Consider the following 20,217-nt stretch of genomic DNA (forward strand, 5'->3'; position numbering starts at 1 on the left):
ATACCTAGTAGAGTTGTATTAGGCAGGTGAATCCTACTTTGTAGGGATTCGGCCGTATCGCAGAGATTCTCCTGATTTGTCGGGATCTACCTTAATCTGATAAGAGTCCTATTTAGGAACGTCTTCCTAAATAGTCTTATCTTCCTAAAGTAGAGCTTATCCTTCCATATGTAGTGTTTGTGTCCAAATAGGACAAGATTTCCATATTTAGTCGTTTACCCGAATCCCGGACTCGAAGCGCTTTCGGCGGATCACGCGGGATTCGGTCTTTATTAACGTGTTACCGAATCTTAGAGATTCGGCATCTCCTTCATATCTTTCGGTCTTCAGGGGGAGTCCGGTGTCGCCTGAGAGTGGATCTCCTGCAACTCGGCTCCATTATACTTACAGTAGGATTCGGTATCCATCATTAGCCCCCCCGCAAGTGAGCTGAAGTAGTTTGGCATTTATGCCTTAGTGGATTTTGGCTCTTTTGGAGCTGAGTTCTCTTATAAGGGCGAGTCGATTTGTATTCCGGGCGAGTCGTTTCATATGTTTGTGGGTGACGTTTCTTCTTTAGTAAGATTCTGTGTTGCCACGTGTCAGCATTTAATGATTTCAACGGTTAATGATTCAAAAAGCGTTTTGTATTTAATCTCTTTGTATTTCTTCTTTTCCCTCTTACTTGTTTTTCGAATTTACTCTCATTTCTTGTAGCTTTTCCCTTTTCGTTCTTCATTTGATCATTTGATTCTTCGTGACTTGTTTCCAAGAGATTTTTCAGGTATGTTTTCTTTCGTTGTTTGGATGTTAATATGGCTTTCTTCTTTGTATATATTCTTCATGGTTTATATTCTGGAAATTCCTTTTCTGTGCTTGTTGTTCTTCGATGTGTTCTTCAACGTGTTCTTCAATATATTTTTCGTTTGATCCTTATTTTGTGTTTATGTTTGTGATTCCCTGTTCTAGGATGCCTCTTAGTCGAGTGGAAGATGCATGCGCTGCTATGGCTTTTACCCGATCAAAGCTTCGTAGGGATGAAGTCTTAGATATTTATTTTAAGTATAGTTTTCCTTTCGATTATAGGGTAATATTACCCGGTGCCGATATGGCTGCGTCTGATTCTCCCGGATCTTCTTGTAGGGCGGTTCTTTTCGAAGAGCAATTTGCTGCTGGTCTTAGGTTTCCTTTGGATCCATTTTTAGTAGAAGTGTGTAGGGATTTAAAGGTTGCTCTGGGGCAACTTTACCCTGGTACGATTAGAGTAGTGCTCGCCTTTTCGGAGGCATGTAGGCTCCGGGGCTGTGCCCCTTCTCTCAAAGTGTTATATCATTTTGTAGACTTTAGGAAGTGTGATGGCTGCTTCGTTTTCGCCCTTGGTAGAGAAGGGCGATCTCGTATTTATCTTCCTTGCCTAACCAGTCGCTGGCGAAGGCGTTTCTTTATTATCTATCATAAATTTGCTTTTCTTCATTTTTCGGATGGTTTTTCTTCTCATCCAGTTCGGAGCTGTTCTTCTCCTTTAAGTATATCCGAGTCAAAACTTGCTTTCGACATATCTTCCTGTAGTGTTGAATCGCGTCCTATTTTAGATGTCTTGGTCAATAGTCATCTTCGGCGTCGATGGCTTCCTTTGGAGGATCCTCCTCGAGGCTTGGCGGATCTTTGCTACTCTTTTGTTCAAGGTATATTAATTTGCTTAAGTTCTTTTTTAATGTTTCTTTTGTAGGATGTCTTCTTCTTCTGACGATTTCCTTTCCGGATTTCAAGTAGATTTGGACGTTCCGATGGGTGGTCCTGACGTTCCTATCGCCAACATTATTCCTGGCGACATTGTTGCGGATGGGGCTCCTGTTGATATCCCCTTAGCTTCCGCCGAGATAGCGTTGCCTGAGGTTATTGTTATAAATGATGATGATGGTGATGACTCGGCTGTTCCAGTAGGTGACGAGGCGGTTCCGTCGCCACTTCCCCCTCTAGCATCATCTATCGTCTCGGGGGGAGTTGGGGGTGTGGCCTCAGAGGGGCCTGTTGTTGCTGATTCGGGAGAGATTTCTCTAGGTCGAGACCCGGATTCTCCGTCTAGAAAAAGACGTCGAGTTGGCGGTGATTCTCCAACGAGGGAGAGTTTTCCTGGAAGCTCTTCTTCTGCTCCAGACTTGGTTCAATGGGTCGAAGGTCAGGATCCTGCCAGCTTGCTGAATCCGAGAGTGCTAGCGGAATATATCCGGACTTTGGCGATTCCTGCTGATGTCACGTGGTTTTGTGGTAGGCCGGGTCATGAGCTTTCCGATCTAGCTTGTTTTAATGGTTTCTCTGTAAGTGCTTTCTTTCTTGAGTATAATATGTTTTTTGTATTCAGTTGTTTTCTTATTTGTTTATTTCTGGTGTGTGTAGGCTCTTCAATCTGTTCTGGTATTGAACGACCGCCGACAGTGTGCCGAGGAGGAGGTCGAGCGTCTGTCTGCTCTTTTGGCGACTTCCGAGTCTGAAAGGGCGAAATTGAAGGCCTCTTTGGAAGAGCATGATTCCCTTCTGGCGCAGCTCAAGGCGCAGGATGCGATTAATGATCGCCAAGTGAAAGTGATTGAGAAAAAGACCGATGACTTGACTCAAGAGATTGAGGAGCTCATTCGGATTAATTCCCTTGTTGGTGGGGAGAGGGACAGTCTTAGATCGGAGGTTGAAGGTCTTCATATCCGTCTGCTAGATACGAAGGCTTTTTACTCTGCTCTGATAAGCGAGTATCGCCTTGCGATTGGGAAGAAGCTTCTGGAGCAGAATCCCAATATTGATCTTTCTGGGGTTAACGGGTTGGATCCCCAGGCCATCGCCCGTGATCTCCTCGTCAAGATGTCTAAAGACCGCGTCTAGTAGTTTTTCTTTTGATTGTATTGGCTGATGTACTAATTTTGCTTTTTGTAATTTGCAATTTAATGAATATACTTTCTTCGTGTTTCTTCGGAATGCGTTTTCGCCTTATATTAATTTTTATGAAATTGTCTTGCCTCGAGGGTTATTCTAAACCCTGTTCTTGGCGTTGCTTTTTATAGAGTTAATCTAAACTCTTTTATTTCTGTTTTTGTTTCGAATTAATCTAAACTCTTTTTCGGCAATTTGCCTTTTCTGAGTTAATTTAAACTCATTTTTTAGCCTTTTGTGGCGATTTGCCTGGTTCGGCGATTTTTCTTTGAGTTAATTTAAACTCATTTTCTTGGCTTTCGTGGCGATTCGCCTGGTCCGGCGACTTTGCCTTGAGTTAATTTAAACTCATTTTCTTGGCTTTTGTGGCGATTCGCCTGGTCCGGCGACTTTGCCTTGAGTTAATTTAAACTCATTTTCTTGGCTCTTAGCCTTTCTTGATTTTGATCTCTATTTTTTTCTTCTTTCATCTTTGATTTAATCATTTGTGATTGTTCTTGATTTTCGTTTCTTTATTGGTTCGTCTGGCTAATCAAATAGCGGCAAAATTGAACTTTATTGATAAAAAGATGGCATACAAAAAATTAAAGATAGATTTGACGCCATCCGGTAAGACGTAAAGTCGTTACTGATGATGGGTCGTTTTTCGTTCCTATTCTTCCTTCTTTTCGGTTTTGTTTTCTTGGAGATCCACCACTGACTCGTCATAGCACTTCTTGGCTATTCCTTGGTCTCCTCTCAGCGTCACTACTCCCTTTTCAGTCGGTACCTTCATTGCTAGCGCTCTGATGCTGGTTACTGCTGCCGAATCATGGAGGAAAGGTCTTCCTAGGATGGCATTATATGTCAATTCCATGTCCACTATGTTAAATAGTGACATGATTTTCTTGTTTATTCCTCTTTCTGGGCCGATTATTACTTCCAAGGTGACTGCTCCCAGTGGAGTGATGGAGGGGCCGCCGAGTCCTGATAGCGGGATTGGGACTCGGCGTAGCCTTGACGCTGTTCCTCCCAGCATTTTGTATGCTGCGTTTGTCATAAGGTTTACCGCGCTTCCTTCGTCGATTAGGATCCGCTCCATGTTCCAATTTTCAATGATAGTAGTTACTACCAAAGCATCGTTGTGGGGTGCTTTGACATGTTCATAGTCTTCTACATCGAAGATCACTGGCGGCATGTGAGTTTCTCGTATGTTCATTACTTCCTTCCTCTGCTTCCTCCTGATCGTGGAGCTGCTATGCCCTCCACCATTAATCATGTGTATGGTTCCCAGAATTTTGGATGGGCGCTCGTCTTCCTTTTCTTTCGGCTTGTCTTCTCTGTTTCTTTTTTCTCCCTTGTCATTGCTCTTCTCTTTTCGGGCCACAAATTTCCTCAGCTCGCCTGTTTCGATCATTCTTTCGATCTCGACCTTCAAGTCCCTGCAGGTATCCGTTTCATGTCCGTAATCGTCGTGAAATTTGCAGTACTTTCTAGTGTCTCTTATCTCTGCTTTCATCTTTGGTGGCCATACCACGTTTTTGACGTTTTCTTTGATCCACATGAGGACATTAGTTCGGCTGGTGTTTAGCGGAGTGAAGTTATTCTCGTCATCTCTGGGATCGTATCTCGATTCATATCTTGTCTGGGGGGCGAATCGTCTGCTTTCTTCGGGTCTTCCTCTCCTGTCATCAGGTTTGGACTTGGTTTTTTCTCTGGATCTCTCTTTCGATTCTTTTCCTTTTGCTTCCTTACCGCGAATCGCCCTTCGCCCTTCGTCTAACTCGAAGTATTTCTGGGCTATGCCCATTAGGTTCGAGAAAGTTGTGGGTTTATTGACTAGCAACTTGTCCACCAGCTTTCCGAATCGCGTCCCTTCTCGCAATGCTTCTGTCGCCATGTCGACGTTCAGGTTGTCTATCTTCATAGCTTGCTTGTTGAATCGTTCGATGTAGCTTCGCAGGGTTTCTCCTTCTTCTTGGATGCAGGCTCTCAGGATACTCGTGGTGGTTTTAGCTGGGATGTTTGTGAGATATCTATTAAGGAACTCCGTTGAGAGCGAAGCGAAGCTTTTGATCGAGCCTGGTTTTAACTTGTTATACCATCTCTGGGCCGTGCCCGTGAGTGTGGTGGGGAAAACCCTGCAAAGAATGGCGTCTGATACGCTGAGTAGCCCCATGGTCGCTGTGAACCTAGAAGTATGGTCTCGGGGGTCTCCTTCCCCATTGAAAATTGGAAGGATTGGCAACTTCATGCTGTGCGGGATAGTTTCCTCCATGATCTCGGGCGAGAGAGGTGATCCTTTCAGCCTGAGGTCGTCTATATCCAATTCTTCAGATTTTAGTTTTTTGAGCGCTTTGGCGATCTTCTCTTCCAAATCTTCTTCCACCACATATGTGGCTTTGCTTTTTTGGGGTGTCTCTGACGATTCGCCCTCTCCTTCTTGGTGTTTTTTCTTAGTTTGCTCTTTCCCTGCATCTCTTTCCTGTCGCTTACTCTTTGGCGGGGCGTCTTCTTTTTCCTTCTCCCTTCGTTCGTCTCTCTTTGAATTCAGACCGCTCCTGGCGTCCTCCTGGTTGTGCTCATTTCTGGGTGTCTCCGGTGATTCCTCGTTGGATTTGTCTCTGTTCGGACTTTCCTCGTCGCTGGTTCTATTTTCTCGCTGGTTTCTTGCTTCATTTCTTTCTCCGTTCCCTCTGGTTCGGGGTTCCTTGCTTTTATTGTTTTCTGCCCTTGCCTCTCGTCGGCCTGGGTTTGCATTTTCTGTTCTTTCTCTTCTTCTGGGAGCTGTAGGGCTGAAGTTTTCCCTTAGGATTTTCATAGTTTCTTCGTGCCTGTCGTTTGTTCTTTTGGCTTCGCTAGCCAATCTGTCAAGGTTTGCCTGTACAGATTCCAGTATCTTCTTCAGCATTTCGTTGTGTGAGTCTTGTGCTGCTGCGTTTGGTGCTTGTTCTTCAGTGCCTAGGTTGAAAGCAATTGGGATGCTTCCCCTTATTGGATTAGTTTGGTACTGGGGTGTTGAGAAAGAGGGCCCTCCGGTGTTGCTTTTTTCCCCGGAGTTGTGAAGCCCGTCTTCCGTCACGTTGATTATCTCCGGAGTGCTTTTTGGGTCCATTGGTTGTTTGTCTTTCAGGTTTACTCTTTCAGAAGTCATCTTCTTCAATGAGATTTGTTTTTTGAGTTCAGAAAAGCTCCTTCTTTTGAAGTTTAGCAAAGCTTTTCCCACAGACGGCGCCAATTGATGGAGTCTGCCTTCTGAACCGGTGAGTGAACCTGCAAAACAGGGTAGAAGCTAACCGGACGGTGGTTGTCCGATTAACTCTCCGATGCTAAAGTCAGTTTAGAGCTTTGAGCAGCGTTTTGAGTATATGAATGTAATTGTGATTCTAGGCATACCTCGTGCTCCTTTTATAGTAGTCGAATATACCTAGTAGAGTTGTATTAGGCAGGTGAATCCTACTTTGTAGGGATTCGGCCGTATCACAGAGATTCTCCTGATTTGTCGGGATCTACCTTAATCTGATAAGAGTCCTATTTAGGAACGTCTTCCTAAATAGTCTTATCTTCCTAAATTAGAGCTTATCCTTCCATATGTAGTGTTTGTGTCCAAATAGGACAAGATTTCCATATTTAGTCGTTTACCCGAATCCCGGACTCGAAGCGCTTTCGGCGGATCACGCGGGATTCGGTCTTTATTAACGTGTTACCGAATCTTAGAGATTCGGCATCTCCTTCATATCTTTCGGTCTTCAGGGGGAGTCCGGTGTCGCCTGAGAGTGGATCTCCTGCAACTCGGCTCCATTATACTTACAGTAGGATTCGGTATCCATCACAAACAATAAAAGTCAAAAAAATTCATTCTCCCTTTATTTTTAACCAACCAAACATCCTTTAAGATTATAAAATTTTAAATTTGAATATTCGTATAGAGAAATAAGAAAAAGGAAATAAAAACAAAAAATAGCACTTCCTCCGTCCTATAAAAATAGGTCAAGTTAGATTTACACGGAAATTAAAAAATACAAGTTATATTAGTTATTTTTACTTAACTTTCTATTATACCTATAATTTAATTATCTAGATATTTTTAATTATACACTTTGAAACCATCAATTATTTATTGAGATTACAAATAAATTTTAAAAATTTAAATTTGTTCTCAGTTTTGGCATTGGATTATGTGATAATTAATGTGATTAAGGAAAGTGGTTGTAATTAATGAAGAAAAAAGTTAGTATTTCAACTTAACTACCCAAACCAAAATGAAAACTTTACCTATATTTTGAAACGTTTAAAATAGAAACTTTGCATGTGTTTGGGGATGGAGAGAATAATATTCACAGCTCACTTGGTATAAGTGCTGGAGAGCATTTTGATAGGTTGTAAGTTTATTTTTTTTCTACAAGTACTTTCCCTCCCCTAATGAAAAAGAAAAGATAGAATAGAAATATATATGGCTTAATTCCTTAAAAAAACCCCCAGCTTGTATTTTTTTTCGTTTATACCCTGACCTTGTAAAAACACCATTTGTACCCAATTATGAGTTTTTATGTTTCATCTCTACCCAGAAGCATTAAATTGTACTCTTTTCATTTGAAAAAAAATTTAAAATAATCCTTCATTTTTAACTTATATACTAATTAGATATTAATGTCATTAATAGTACAAAAATACCATTTTCTTCAAAAAAATAAAAAAAATAATATTTTTTTAAAAATATTTCCGAATTTTATTAATTTTTTTTTTTTAAAAAAAAAAATATTTCCAACAAAAAAATTTAAAAGAATAATAATTTTTTATTATTATTTTATAAAATTAAAAAATTAATTAATTATTTGGATGTATTTGATTATTTTTTAAGTTTAAGGATTTATTTGTACTTTTAAAAATAAAAAAAAGTATGTTTTAAACTCTTTTCCAAATGAAAAGAGTACAATTTAATACTTTTGGGTAGAAATGAAACATAAAAACTCAAAATTGGGTACAAATGGTGTTTTTACAAGGTCAGGGTATAAACGAAAAAAAAGTGCAAGGTGGAGGTTTTTTAAGAAATTAAGCCAATATATATTAAATACTTTTTTTTATTATGCAAAGCACCGGCATTCTATCAGCAGGAAATTAAATATACATTTGAAACTAACGTAATTAATGAGTAGTATTATGAAACTCCACAAATAATTAACAAATCACGGGAATGAGTTTTACTTTTTAAAATCATGGAATAATCAAATTGTTTTAATCTAGTTGGTGAGCAACTAATTCCATTGAAGGACCAAGTCAAACGTAGTATTCAGAAGAAAAAGGGAGAAAATGTAAGCAAAATGACCTGAGTTTGTTGTCGGATCTAGCTAGATTCATGGTGTTGTCTTGAGTCAATCGGACGAATGTTGGGCTATGGCTCCGATAGTTTTAAAAGTGTTTATTAGCTTTAGAGGTGCGGATTGCAGGGATGATTTTCTCAGCTATCTGTGTGCGGAATTGCGGAGACAGAAAAATGTTGTAGTGTTGACTGATGAGGATTTCAAACGAGGAAATGAAATTGAGTCCGAGATAAGAGAATCGATACAAGAGTCAACAGCTTCGATAGCCATAATATCAGAGGATTATGGAGGTTCAGATGCTTGCTTGGACGAGCTAGTACTAATGCTTAAACGACAAGAAATAGAGGGAGATGCGTATATGGTTCTCCCGGTTTTCTTTTACGTGACGAAGGAGGAAGTGAAGACCCAGACCGGGAGCTTTGCACATTCATTAGCCAAAATGCGACAAATTTTTGAGGAGCAACAAGTTAAAGTTTGGGTAAGAGCCCTGACTAAAGTTGCAGATCTAGGGGGGCGTGATGTTATAAATGACGAGTAACATTCTATATCTCCCAAACATATATATATTGCTTTTAATTCACCTGGTTTCTATGTGGATGTTATGCCTTGCTCCTTTTAACTCATGGCAGGCCTGAAAATGATGTGTGTAATCTCATCGTACAAGATGTTCTGAGGCATGTACACTGGCTTAACAATGATGCTGTTGTTCCAGGTATGACCCTCCGTTGCCAGAATCATATTCATTGCTTTATTGGCTCCTGATATATTATTACAGCCTTTCAGAGTTTGATCAATGGCTATATTGTTTTCAAAAAGTTTGTGAACCAGTTCTTAGCAATAGCATGTTGGTTCGAATTAAATGGATGGCTGCGGAGGTAAGCATGTGCATTGCATCTCAAGTGCTGATGTCAGATCAGTTTCATGATCATAATTCTGGTTTTTCACATTCAAATAAACCATTTTTCAATCCATTACTAACATTTTTCTTAGATCGTTCGGCAAACCTTGCAGCTTAGCTACTGTAGTATATTTACAAATATTTCCTTGTCTGTTTAATGCATCATGAATGCAGATCACGTCTCCTCCAATGCTCGGATACTTAACATGTCTGACTTCGTACATTTTTTTCAGCAACCTCATATGAGAAGCCATTGGGAGTTGCGGCATGTTTGGCAGAAACGACTAAGAAATATGGGGTACACATTTGTATGGAAATGCATTTGTTATATAGTATTGCTATCTTTGTTTGAATGATCATATAATGGGTATTTAATGTAGCAGGAATCTGTAAGTCATTGGAATGGAAGCCCTTCGAATACTGGGTGTCTGCAAATTTCAGTTGAAGAAGACGAGGCACAACCAGAGGAAAAATGTAATGGAAAAATAGTTGGTCGCTCTCAGTCTTGTTTTGCTTCTGAAGAAGAATGTGTCCGTCGTCCTGCCTTCATGGCTTTGCTTGAGAAACTAGTCGGTGGAGATTCAAGTAGTCGCGGAATTGATAGTGATAGATTTGAGAGTGTAACACATTCATCCGAACAGAGTATTTCTAAAAGATCTGTTCAAGAAGCACTGCTAACTCTGAAATCATTCTTCTCTGAGGATCCTGAGATTGTTAGTCAAAAGCTGGGGGATTGTAAGGACAGTTTCCAGATTTTGAAGAGCTTGACTGAAAAGGATGGACTTAATACGATGGGGATGATGATGCTGCCAAATCTGGAACAGGAATCAGCTGCCGTTATACAGAAGAGGCTCAGCGGTGCTCAAGGGAGGAAGGAAGTCGAGCTAAAGATCCACAAACAACATCAACTTTCAGTTGAAGTTCAGGAATTATTAGAGGAGTACAACAAGGTGGAGAAAACCATGAATTCAAACAGGGACAAGGCCAGGCAGCTTGAGAGCCAAATAAGTAGGCTTCAAGCTCAATTGGTTGCTGTACAGGGAAAGCACGAGGAAGACACCCGATGCTTCCATGATTTGACTGCTGAATTGAAGTCGCGTTATGAGGAACTTAAGAACTTGAAAAATGCCAACTTAGTTAAGCAGAAGTCTGACATTGAAGAGTTTGAGCAACATGCTTGCAAAGAGTGGGAAATGATTGAGAATGTGATTGATGAAGCCATCCCCAAATTTTGCACCACCAACAACTGAGCTATGCGAATCCTTACAAACAGTAGTTGCATTTGTTTAATAGTCTTGTGGAGCTTCTTCAACTCATATTTTTCTTCTTGAATTTCCTCCTTATTTCAACGAACGTATTACAGATTTTTCGATGGGGTTATCAAAAAATGTTCGTGCTAAAATTAATTGGTGCTTCTATTTTCAACTAAATTATTAGATGGTCATGCTCTAAATTAATATTCAAGACAAATAAATTTAAATTAATTAATTAATCTACAGGCTAAAGAAAAATCAAATAAAATTAATGAGCTACTCTTAAATTAAATCAATCGCATGGACAAGGTACAAAAATGAACTCAATTATTATGGTTGTATTTCCACCTCCAAAATCAAAAACGTCATTTTTACTCGCCAGTGGCAACCCTTATTACTGGCTCTGAAACCCGTAGCAAGCTTGTCAGATATCAACATTTGTCACTATCTACACATAAACACGTATATCCCGCATTCCACATATAATCACAACACCTGTTCAATCGCGATTCTTACTCGATTTACATTTTTAAGCATATTTTAATCTTTTGTTTCGACACGTTTTAACTTTTCATTAATGTGTGATTCTTATTCTTTGTCACCACCCAAATCTATGAGTCGAAACCGGCGCTAGAGAATGGGAGTGATAGCTCCGAAACTCTCAACAAGTCTAAGAACCTCTATAAATTTTTGGCGTTTTGAAATAACAAATAGGTTTTCAACTTCTTTTCTGAACACTTTAAAAATCTTTAAACAAACGTCATCACAAAACGTTGATCGTATTTCTAGACATTAGGGCGTAAGAATAAATCTCATATAACATAATCGCCCTATTTCAAATACAAAACTGTCCAACCAGTTTAACATATCAAACAACTGGTCAAAACATTTTACATAAACACGCAGCCTTTCAAAACAATATACAACAACAACAGTTTGATCAGAGTAAACTATGTAAAATGAACTAATGTTGGATAGACTGAACTACGCAGCTCTAGAGTGACACTACACAAAACGGCTTCCGAAGCAAGGACATGAAGCCTGGTCACGTCAAAAACATTATCTGTAAAGGAAAAATATCAGCGTGTCAATATTGAGTAATTCTTTACTTAAGAACATTAATAAAAACATAAATCGCATGTGAAACATATATAATGCAACCAGACACATATAACAGATGACCTAATCCAATTGTTAAAACACAATTTAAAACAAGAATTCTAACTCTTAAGAGTATACTTATTTAACAAAACAAGACATATAACAGATGACCTAATCCCAACTTAGAACATAACGTTCTCGGTATAAACTTATAGTCTTCTTATCATTATTCAATTTGATTAATGTATAGCTTATTTAAAACGTCACATTATTTTAATTAACCGACTATCTTCATATGTCTATGTTCTTTTTAACCTTTTGATCATCCTAGTTAAAGTCTAGAAGTCCATTGAATCAAAATCAAATATACGACTTGAAACGGGGACAGAACGTCCAAACACCGACAAAAAGTGTTGCTGTGCGTTCGCACAGCCACGGGGACGATCCCCCGGGCTTTTCCGACCTACTCTGACTCGAATTTTTGCTCTGAATACTAAAACACATTCAATTTAATCCAAATTCGCAAATTAAACGTTAAACCGATACGAATTCGATCGATTCGATATAATTAACGTTATAAATTCAAATATAGTCCAAATTATAAATAATCGGATTCAAACTGACGATTCTTACCTCGTATATTAGCGGATTATCGAAGAAACTTGAGTTAGAATTGAGGAATCGGACGGAATTCAAAAACTCTAAATTGCCGTAGTTATAGAGAAAAGAAAGAAGGAACAAATGAAGTAATTATGTTACTTCATTTCAAATAAAATGAAAGTCTTATATAGTTCGCCTAAAAGCCAAACTAGTCCTTGGCTACCTACGAGTCGCTTTAACTCAAATTCTTAATTATTGGTCCGTAACAATTATGGAAACCATAATCTAATTTCATGAAAGTTTACCTAAAAATTCTATAAAATATAAAACAAATAAAAATATAATTTTTATTCATACAGAACTTATATTTTAATTTATAATAATTTTTAACGATAACTGATGTCCCTCTTAGTCCTACTTGACTTTTTAAACTACGTCCAAATTTCATAAAATTTTGACGATAGCTTGTTGAAATTATATAGTGAATATTGACCTTAAAAATATTCACTTGTAACTTATAAATTATTGGCTAATAGGTTGAAAAAACCATAATCTTTGTTTTGGTTTTCAATTCCACCCCGACACATTGCAATTTTTTCAATTTCACCCTATTTTGCATTTTTGGTTTCAATTGAACCCTGAATTAGAAACATTAAATGATTTTATTAGTATAAGGATAAAAATATGTAAAATAATTACATTTAAGGATCACTTTATGCATTTCTTCATTTGGACAAATTTAAACAAGTCCCTAGACTTAAAAAAGTTTCAAATAAATCCTAAATAAAATTTTAATTATAATTGATTATTAAATTTCAATATATCTCACTCCGCTTTCATCGGACCCTCCATCACCGGACCTATTGAACAAATTCCGCTCGTCATCCACCGCCGCACCCCACCGGAAAAAAAAATCATTTTTTTCAACTCGGACGGACCTCCTCCTCTTCCGAGGAGCTGTTGCTCCTCGGAAGAGGAGGAGCCCTGCTCCTCAGGAAGAGGAGCAGATGCTCCTCGCGTGCAGCTCCTCAGGCAGGAGCTGCCGGAGGAGGAGCAGCTGCACCTCCTCAAGAAACTTTAAAAAAAATTATTTAATTGATTTATTTTTGATTTTATGGTGAAGATGGTTTTTCTGTATAATTTATAACAAAAAAAAATATTTTGATTTTTTTGATAAATATGAAAGATCTATATTGAATATTACCAAATGAAAAGAGTTCAATTGAATGTCTCAAGGTGCAATTGAAAACCAAAAATGAAAAATAAGGTAAAATTGCAACGTCGGGTGGAATTGAAAATCAAAATAAAGGTCAGGGTTTTTTCAGCCTATTAGCCTAAATTATTTTTTTAATTTATAAGTTTTCCTTAGTTCCAGTCACACCCATCTTATTAAAATTTAATTTCCCAAATTTAATTTTTAAAATCCTATGACTACGGTATATTTTTAGGAACACTTATAAAATTTAATTTACGCTTAAATTTAATTTATGTGCTCCCGACTAAAAAAATTAGAACTTGTATAACGATCTATAATTTTACGGGGTGTTATATTTTCCCCTTCTTATGAAAACTAGTCCTTGAATTTCAATTATAGCCACGTACCTTGTGAAAATTGGTAAGGATATTGTTGTCGCATATCCGACTTCGTCTCCCAAATACATTTCTCTATTGAGTGAATCCTCCACAACACTTTTACTATTAGAATCTCCTTAGTGTGAAGCTTACTCAGCGGAGTACCTATAATCTTAACAGGTTTCTCCTCATAAGAAAGTTCTTCGTTTACTTCGACTTCTTGAAATTGAATAATATGAAAAGGATTTGTGATATACTTTCATATTATCGATATGCACTACCGAAAAACCCTTCTTTTAGCGGGATTCTTGGAAAATTCTTGCAAATACAAAGTTCAAATCAAAATTACTATTCTTGAGCATTTTAACAATATTCATAGGCTCATATTCTACATATTCAAAAACATGTTATTAGAGAGTATAGTTGAATCCAAAATTTTAAACATTTATTTTGATAGAAAAAGAAAAACAATTCATGGAACACAATTTGCTGAAAACACCAAGTGCCAGGTTGCTTCAGTTGCTATATAACTATCATAAGCTAGTAATGCGTAAATTTTAACAGCATATGATACCAATATTGCATTTCCTTGTGTTCAATAGCTACTAAGAGAAGTTCAAAGATGTGAGAGGACCCTAAACAATTTTAAAGAACAAAAACAACACAAATTTGACATTTAAACAATCTATTGCAGCAAAAATAAGAATAATATTGACCTTTCAAACACTACTAGAAAACAGCTGATTAGTGACGGAATTTGGCGACGGATGCCAATTCCGTCGCTAATCAGCTGTTTAGCGACGGATTTAGCGACGGACTTAGTCCGTCGCTAAATCCACCATGTTTAGCGACCGATTAATTCAATTCGGTCGCTACTTTTGGAGGGAACATGGCGGGAACGGAGGCGCCAATTTGCTTTGGTACATTAGCGACGGATTATTTACGTCCGTCGCTAATTTTGTAAATTACCGACGGATATAGAGTTCCGTCGGTAAATCATCCCTTAATGAAATGATGCGTTTCATTAAGGGTTATGTTTTTACCGACGGAATTACCGACGGACTAGTTCCGTCGGTAAAACCTTAACCTAATTTACCCACTTCCTTTTTTCTCACTCTCAGACTCTCTCTCTTTTTTTTTCCGCCGCTCTCCCTCTCCTTCTCTCCTTTTCCGGCGAAATCCCTCTCCCTCTCCGCCCTCTGCCCTCTCTTTTCCGGCGAAATCCCTCTCCCTCTCCTTCCCTCTCTTTTTTCTTCACCGACCGCCTCCTCTCCTCCCTCTCTTTTTTCTCCGCCACCACTGCTCCTCTCCGGCGAAAGCATTCCGGCGCCATTTCTCTCCCTCCTCTTTCCGGTGAGTTAGTTTATATATTTTAATTGTTTTGTTATTTGTTTAATTATATAATAAAGTTGTATTTTTTTTAAATAGAAACCGCTGCCTGCCGCCCTCCGCCGCTGCTGACCTCCGGTCACCGGTTTTGTCCGCCGCTGCCAACCTCCGATCACCTCTGCTGTCCGCTGGTGGAAGCTGCCTAGGTTAGTTTTTTTAACTTCAATTTTCAATTTTGATTATTATTAAGTTTAATTAGATTAGAAATTAGTGTTATAATTAAATTAGGTTATTCTAATTGTTTTAAATTAAATTACACTAGTTTATTTAGAGTAGTTAATTAAAGTAGAGATTAAATTATGTGTTTATTATAATTAAAAGAGATTAATTGAAATTATTAATATTTAATTTTGTTTAAAAAATATTAAGTTAGGTTTGTGAAAATTAGGTTAGTTTTAGTAAAGAAGGTTAATTTTTTTAAATGATTATATATTATTAGGCTAATTAAATTGTTGAATGGTGGGTTGAATAAATTATTATTTAGGTTAAATATTTTATTAGATTAATTAATTTGTTATAAAATTAAGTTAGTTTATAAAACTAAGGAACCTATAATTTTAATTTAGGTTAATTAATTATGTTAATTAAATAAAATTAGCGTAATTTATTATTAGCTAATATACTTAATTTGAAATAATTAAAATAAAATGATTTGTTGTTTATGTTGGAATCGAATATGTATTGTTTGCTTGCAGGATTTCCCTGAAAAATGGGTGATGCTCATTTTTAGGGGAAATGCTGCCGGATTTTCGTTAAAGATATTATATCTCTTAGAAAATTTAAAAAAACGTATCTTGATAAAGTATTAATTTGTATTGTTATGATAATCTGATCCAAAACTATTAATGTAGGTTTGTTTCTGACAATTGCTGATAGCCGCTGATCATAGCCATTGTTGTTTGTTTACATAGCTTATCTCCTATTTATTGCGGTTCTGCTCTTCAACAAGTAAGTATTACTGCATTTTTGTATTTCATTTTAATTAGTTAGAGTAAATTGAATAACTGTGCAATTTAATTAACAAAGATTTTATTCACACCGAATAAAATCTTACCTAGCCGTAGAAACCCGTCCCGTGTGTTCAAGAGATTGAACGACACGGGATTGTACGTGTGTACAGTTCGTAAAACTGTTGTCGTCTGCGTAATTTGATCACGAAAAAACATATATGTATGGATATGGTATAAAAATATTCGGTAGTTTTCTGGCGTATGTTCTCCGGGTGGCTATTTAATATAGGTTGTGTAACGCTTATTCCTTACGGAATATATAATTAGCGTTACACACCCTATATTATGTAATGCACCTGGGGAACGACGCCGGAAGGCTGCCGAATATTTTTTCCGTATTCATGCATATATCGTGATCGAATTATGGGGCGCCAGTTTTGCGAATGGGATAGGACCCTACCCTTTTAGCAGTCAATTACATTGACTTTGCTACTGAGCTTATGAACCAGTACCTAATTGTACGTCCTCCAGAAATGAATCCAGACCGCAGCTGGATGTATACGAGGCATGACAGAGGCTTCCTGCCGCCAGATTTTTTCCCTAATCTTGAAGAGTTCGTGAATTTTGCTGTGCAACATCCCGAGTGTATGAATGGAGAAGAGATAAAATGCCCCTGTTCTAGGACAAAATGTAGAAATACGAATTTTCGAGATGTCGAAGTTGTGAAACTACATGTCTTGCAGTCTGGGTTTGTTCCAGATTACTATGTCTGGATTCACCACGGTGAGGTGAATGTCCCTCCTGTTGTTCAGCAGCCGGTTAATGAATACGATTACTATAATGAGGGAGGGGGAGATTTAAACTCCGGTCAGAGAATGGTTATTGATGCTGCTGGTCCTGAAGTTTTTGAGGAAGAGACCCCGAATGAAGAAGCTCAGAAGTTTTTTGATATGATGAGTGCGGCAGAAGAAGAAATATGGCCCGGAAATAGCAGACACTCACCCCTGTCCGCATCTGTTGAAATTTTGGATATTAAGTGTCGACATCAGGGGTCGATATCTTTAATTGACGACACCTGCCGTTTATTACAAGAACTGCTTCCAGAGAACAACAAAATGCCGAAATTTTTTGCTAATATCAAGAAGCTGGTGAAAGGTCTCGGGTTGCCGGTTGAGGTTATTGAGTGCTGTTTGCACAACTGTATGATTTACTGGGGGGAGGACGAGGATTTAACCCACTGCAAAGTTTGCACATTTCCTCGGTGGAAACCTGTTACGAAAAGCAATTCGGCCAAAAGAAGGGCTAACGTTCCTTATAAAAAAATGTTTTATTTCCCTTTAACTCCGAGGCTGCAAAGGTTGTACGCTTCCAAAGCCACGGCTAAACATATGACATGGCACGCTGAACATGAAATGGAAGACGAGAAGATGTGTCATCCTTCTGACTCTCCGGCGTGGAAACGGTTCAGTGAGTTGCATACAGATTTTGCTGATGAAACAAGAAATATCAGACTAGGCTTATGTACTGACGGGTTTCAACCATTTGGTAGTTTTGGAACACAATATTCTTCCTGGCCAGTCATTGTGACGCCGTATAATCTGCCTCCAGGCATGTGCATGAAGGATGAGTTTATGTTTTTGACAATACTTGTCCCGGGACCTGGAAATCCAAAAGACCAGATGGATATATTCCTGCAGCCGTTAATAGCGGAGTTGAATCAATTGTGGGAATCTGGAATTCGGACGTATGACGTTCAAAAGAGGCAGAATTTTCAAATGAGGGCGGCGCTTATGTGGACAATTAATGACTTTCCCGCTTATTCAATGTTGTCTGGGTGGAGCACATCAGGAAGACTGGCATGTCCGCATTGTATGGAAAATACCGAGGCATTCACGTTGCCCGATAGTGGTAAACAGTCCTGGTTTGATTGCCACAGAAAATTTTTACCTACGGGCCATCATTTTCGTCGGAATGTTACTGAATTTCGAAAAGGCAAACAAGTAAAGCACAAATTTGGAGGTGTGAGGACTGGAGATGAAGTATTAGCAGAGGTTGACGGTCTGGGGTTTAAGAGGGCTTATGAGACAGATGCTAAGGCTACGAATGCTGATCTATCTAAAGGCCGTGGTTGGAATCGAAAGAGTATCTTTTGGGATTTACCGTATTGGAAGACAAATGTAATCCGGCATAATCTCGATGTCATGCATATTGAGAAAAATGTATTTGACAACGTTTTTAATACCGTACTCAATGTACCTGGTAAGACGAAAGACACGGCAAAATCTAGGGCAGAGTTGAATAAGATTTGTGATCGTCCCGGTCTAGCACAAGATCAGGAAACCGGTAGATATCCAAAGGCTTTGTATGCTTTGGACAGGGATTTAAAAAAGATTTTGCTCGAATGGATTCAAAAGTTAAAGTTTCCGGACGGTTACGTGTCCAACTTGTCAAGGTGTGTTGATTTAAACAGTTTGAAGATGATGGGCATGAAAAGTCATGACTGTCATGTCTTCATGCAACGACTTTTGCCAATTGCTCTCCGTGAGCTTCTTCCGCCCGAAGTGTGGGAACCTTTAACAGAGCTAAGTATCTTCTTCAGAGAATTAACTGCCACATCGCTGAAAAAGGCAGATCTTGAGAGATTGGATCTTGATATCCCGAAGATACTGTGCAAGTTGGAACGTATTTTTCCACCGAGTTTTTTTAATTCGATGGAACATCTCCCGGTACACCTTCCATACGAAGCTATGATGGCAGGACCTGTTCAGTATCGTTGGATGTATCCGTTTGAAAGGTACTACATCTACAGTTCTATTTCATCGATCGAGTGGTTGGTACATGCATGAACTAATTATTTGATTATGCAGATACCTGAGAAAACTCAAAAATAAGGTCTCGAATAAAGGCAGAGTGGAAGGAAGCATCAGCAGCGGATATTTATTAGAGGAAACAGTGAAATTTGCATCTTTCTATTTCAAGGATGGTGATCCGATGCTACCATGTCGGATGCAAAGAAATGAAGTTTGCGAAATGGACGTTGATGATGATGTCGACAGATTATCCATTTTCAAACCGAAAGGGCGACCTATAGGTGCTTCTCGGAACAGATATCTGGATGATGCTGAATATAATGCTGCCCGAAGCTATATCCTTCTGAATTGCACTGAAATCGAACCTTTCAGAGAGTATGTCTTCATATCCACATTTAAGTTCAATATTGAAGAATTTTATACAATTTGTCTTAATTCGCTCGTATTCTTGTAAATAGAGTTTTTGAAGGCGAGTTGTATGAAATCAACCCCGAAATCACACAGACCGAAGTTGTAGTCAAGTTGGAGAGTGAATTCGCCTTTTGGTTCGAGCAATATGTAAGTATTTATGTTGTTTTATCGTCGTAGTTGTATATATTATCGTGTTGATCCGTATAAATAATTGTGCTACAGGTGAAAGACCAAACTGTCTGTACCAATCCCTATATTCTAAGTCTTGCAGAAGGACCGCTTAGATCGGTCAAAACATTCAAGGGGTATTGTGTGAACGGGTTTAAATTCAATACTGAAGAATATGGGGAGGATCGGGTTACAATGAATAGCGGAGTTTGTGTAAAAGGATCACTCTACGGTCCGGCTGAAAGCGACTTTTATGGAGTGTTGACTGACATTATCGAGTTAGAGTATCCAGCTCTACCGATAAAAAGGACGGTCTTATTTAAATGTAATTGGTTTGATCCTACGAAAAAAGTTGGTATGTTAGCCCATCCTCGGTATAACATAGTGGATGTTAATCACAGAAAGAGGTACAACAAATATGAACCCTTCATTTTAGCTGAACAGTCCGATCAAGTACATTACTTACCTTATCCTAGCAAAAGGCGAGACAAAAAAGACTGGTGGGCAGTATGCAAGATAAAAGCTCGCTCTGAGATAGACATGCCTGCAACAACTGTTCCAGCTTTCCAAGATGATAGTGCAGATCATCTGCTCGATGTCATAACAAATGAAGAACCGACAAATTTAGTTGATCCGAATGGCGAGGCGGACGAGGCTGCATTACACAACCCTCCATTAGTGGAGACGGAAGATGATTATCCACCATCTTTGTCAGACGATGAAGACATTGTAGCGGCAGATAATATAGAAATTGCATGATTCGTTTAAGTGTCATTTATGTAGAATTTTGACTTTTATTTACATTTGTTGATGTGGTAACTTTATTTTGTTAATAAATTATGTGTTATGGTTTTTATAATAGTT

At 38.4% G+C, this 20,217-nt stretch overlaps 2 protein-coding genes and 1 long non-coding RNA gene across 3 annotated transcripts; 2 read left to right on the plus strand and 1 right to left on the minus strand.

The window, feature by feature from the left end:
* Window positions 1–8,076: 8,076 nt before the first annotated feature.
* Window positions 8,077–10,505, plus strand: LOC126675140 (uncharacterized). The gene is made up of 4 exons (XM_050369738.2): window positions 8,077–8,735; window positions 8,831–8,913; window positions 9,333–9,397; window positions 9,483–10,505. The coding sequence occupies exons 1-4, from the start codon at window positions 8,275–8,277 to the stop codon at window positions 10,347–10,349; spliced, it is 1,476 nt and encodes a 491-aa protein (XP_050225695.1). The 5' UTR covers window positions 8,077–8,274; the 3' UTR covers window positions 10,350–10,505.
* A 610-nt stretch (window positions 10,506–11,115) lies between these two features.
* On the minus strand, window positions 11,116–14,260 carry LOC126671111 (uncharacterized). Its single transcript, XR_007638934.2, has 2 exons — window positions 13,656–14,260; window positions 11,116–11,415 (listed from the first exon to the last, which is right to left on the minus strand). It is a non-coding gene; the product is annotated as an uncharacterized LOC126671111 (long non-coding RNA).
* A 2,022-nt stretch (window positions 14,261–16,282) lies between these two features.
* Window positions 16,283–20,112, plus strand: LOC126672598 (uncharacterized). The gene is made up of 4 exons (XM_050366551.2): window positions 16,283–18,758; window positions 18,832–19,149; window positions 19,233–19,332; window positions 19,408–20,112. The coding sequence occupies exons 1-4, from the start codon at window positions 16,465–16,467 to the stop codon at window positions 20,110–20,112; spliced, it is 3,417 nt and encodes a 1,138-aa protein (XP_050222508.2). The 5' UTR covers window positions 16,283–16,464.
* Window positions 20,113–20,217: the final 105 nt, after the last annotated feature.

Source organism: Mercurialis annua, linkage group LG3 (assembly GCF_937616625.2).
Source record: "Mercurialis annua linkage group LG3, ddMerAnnu1.2, whole genome shotgun sequence".
Lineage (NCBI taxonomy): Eukaryota > Viridiplantae > Streptophyta > Magnoliopsida > Malpighiales > Euphorbiaceae > Mercurialis > Mercurialis annua.

Excerpts from the sequence above, each read along its gene's own strand:
- LOC126672598 (XM_050366551.2), top strand. The coding sequence starts at position 16,465 with ATGAACCAGTACCTAATTGTACGTCCTCCAGAAATGAATCCAGACCGC. Across the intron at positions 18,759-18,831 it reads TGGATGTATCCGTTTGAAAG|ATACCTGAGAAAACTCAAAA; the intron begins GTACTACATCTA and ends TTGATTATGCAG. Across the intron at positions 19,150-19,232 it reads GAAATCGAACCTTTCAGAGA|AGTTTTTGAAGGCGAGTTGT; the intron begins GTATGTCTTCAT and ends TCTTGTAAATAG.
- LOC126675140 (XM_050369738.2), top strand. The coding sequence starts at position 8,275 with ATGGCTCCGATAGTTTTAAAAGTGTTTATTAGCTTTAGAGGTGCGGAT. Across the intron at positions 8,914-9,332 it reads CAATGATGCTGTTGTTCCAG|CAACCTCATATGAGAAGCCA; the intron begins GTATGACCCTCC and ends CATTTTTTTCAG. Across the intron at positions 9,398-9,482 it reads AAACGACTAAGAAATATGGG|GAATCTGTAAGTCATTGGAA; the intron begins GTACACATTTGT and ends TTAATGTAGCAG.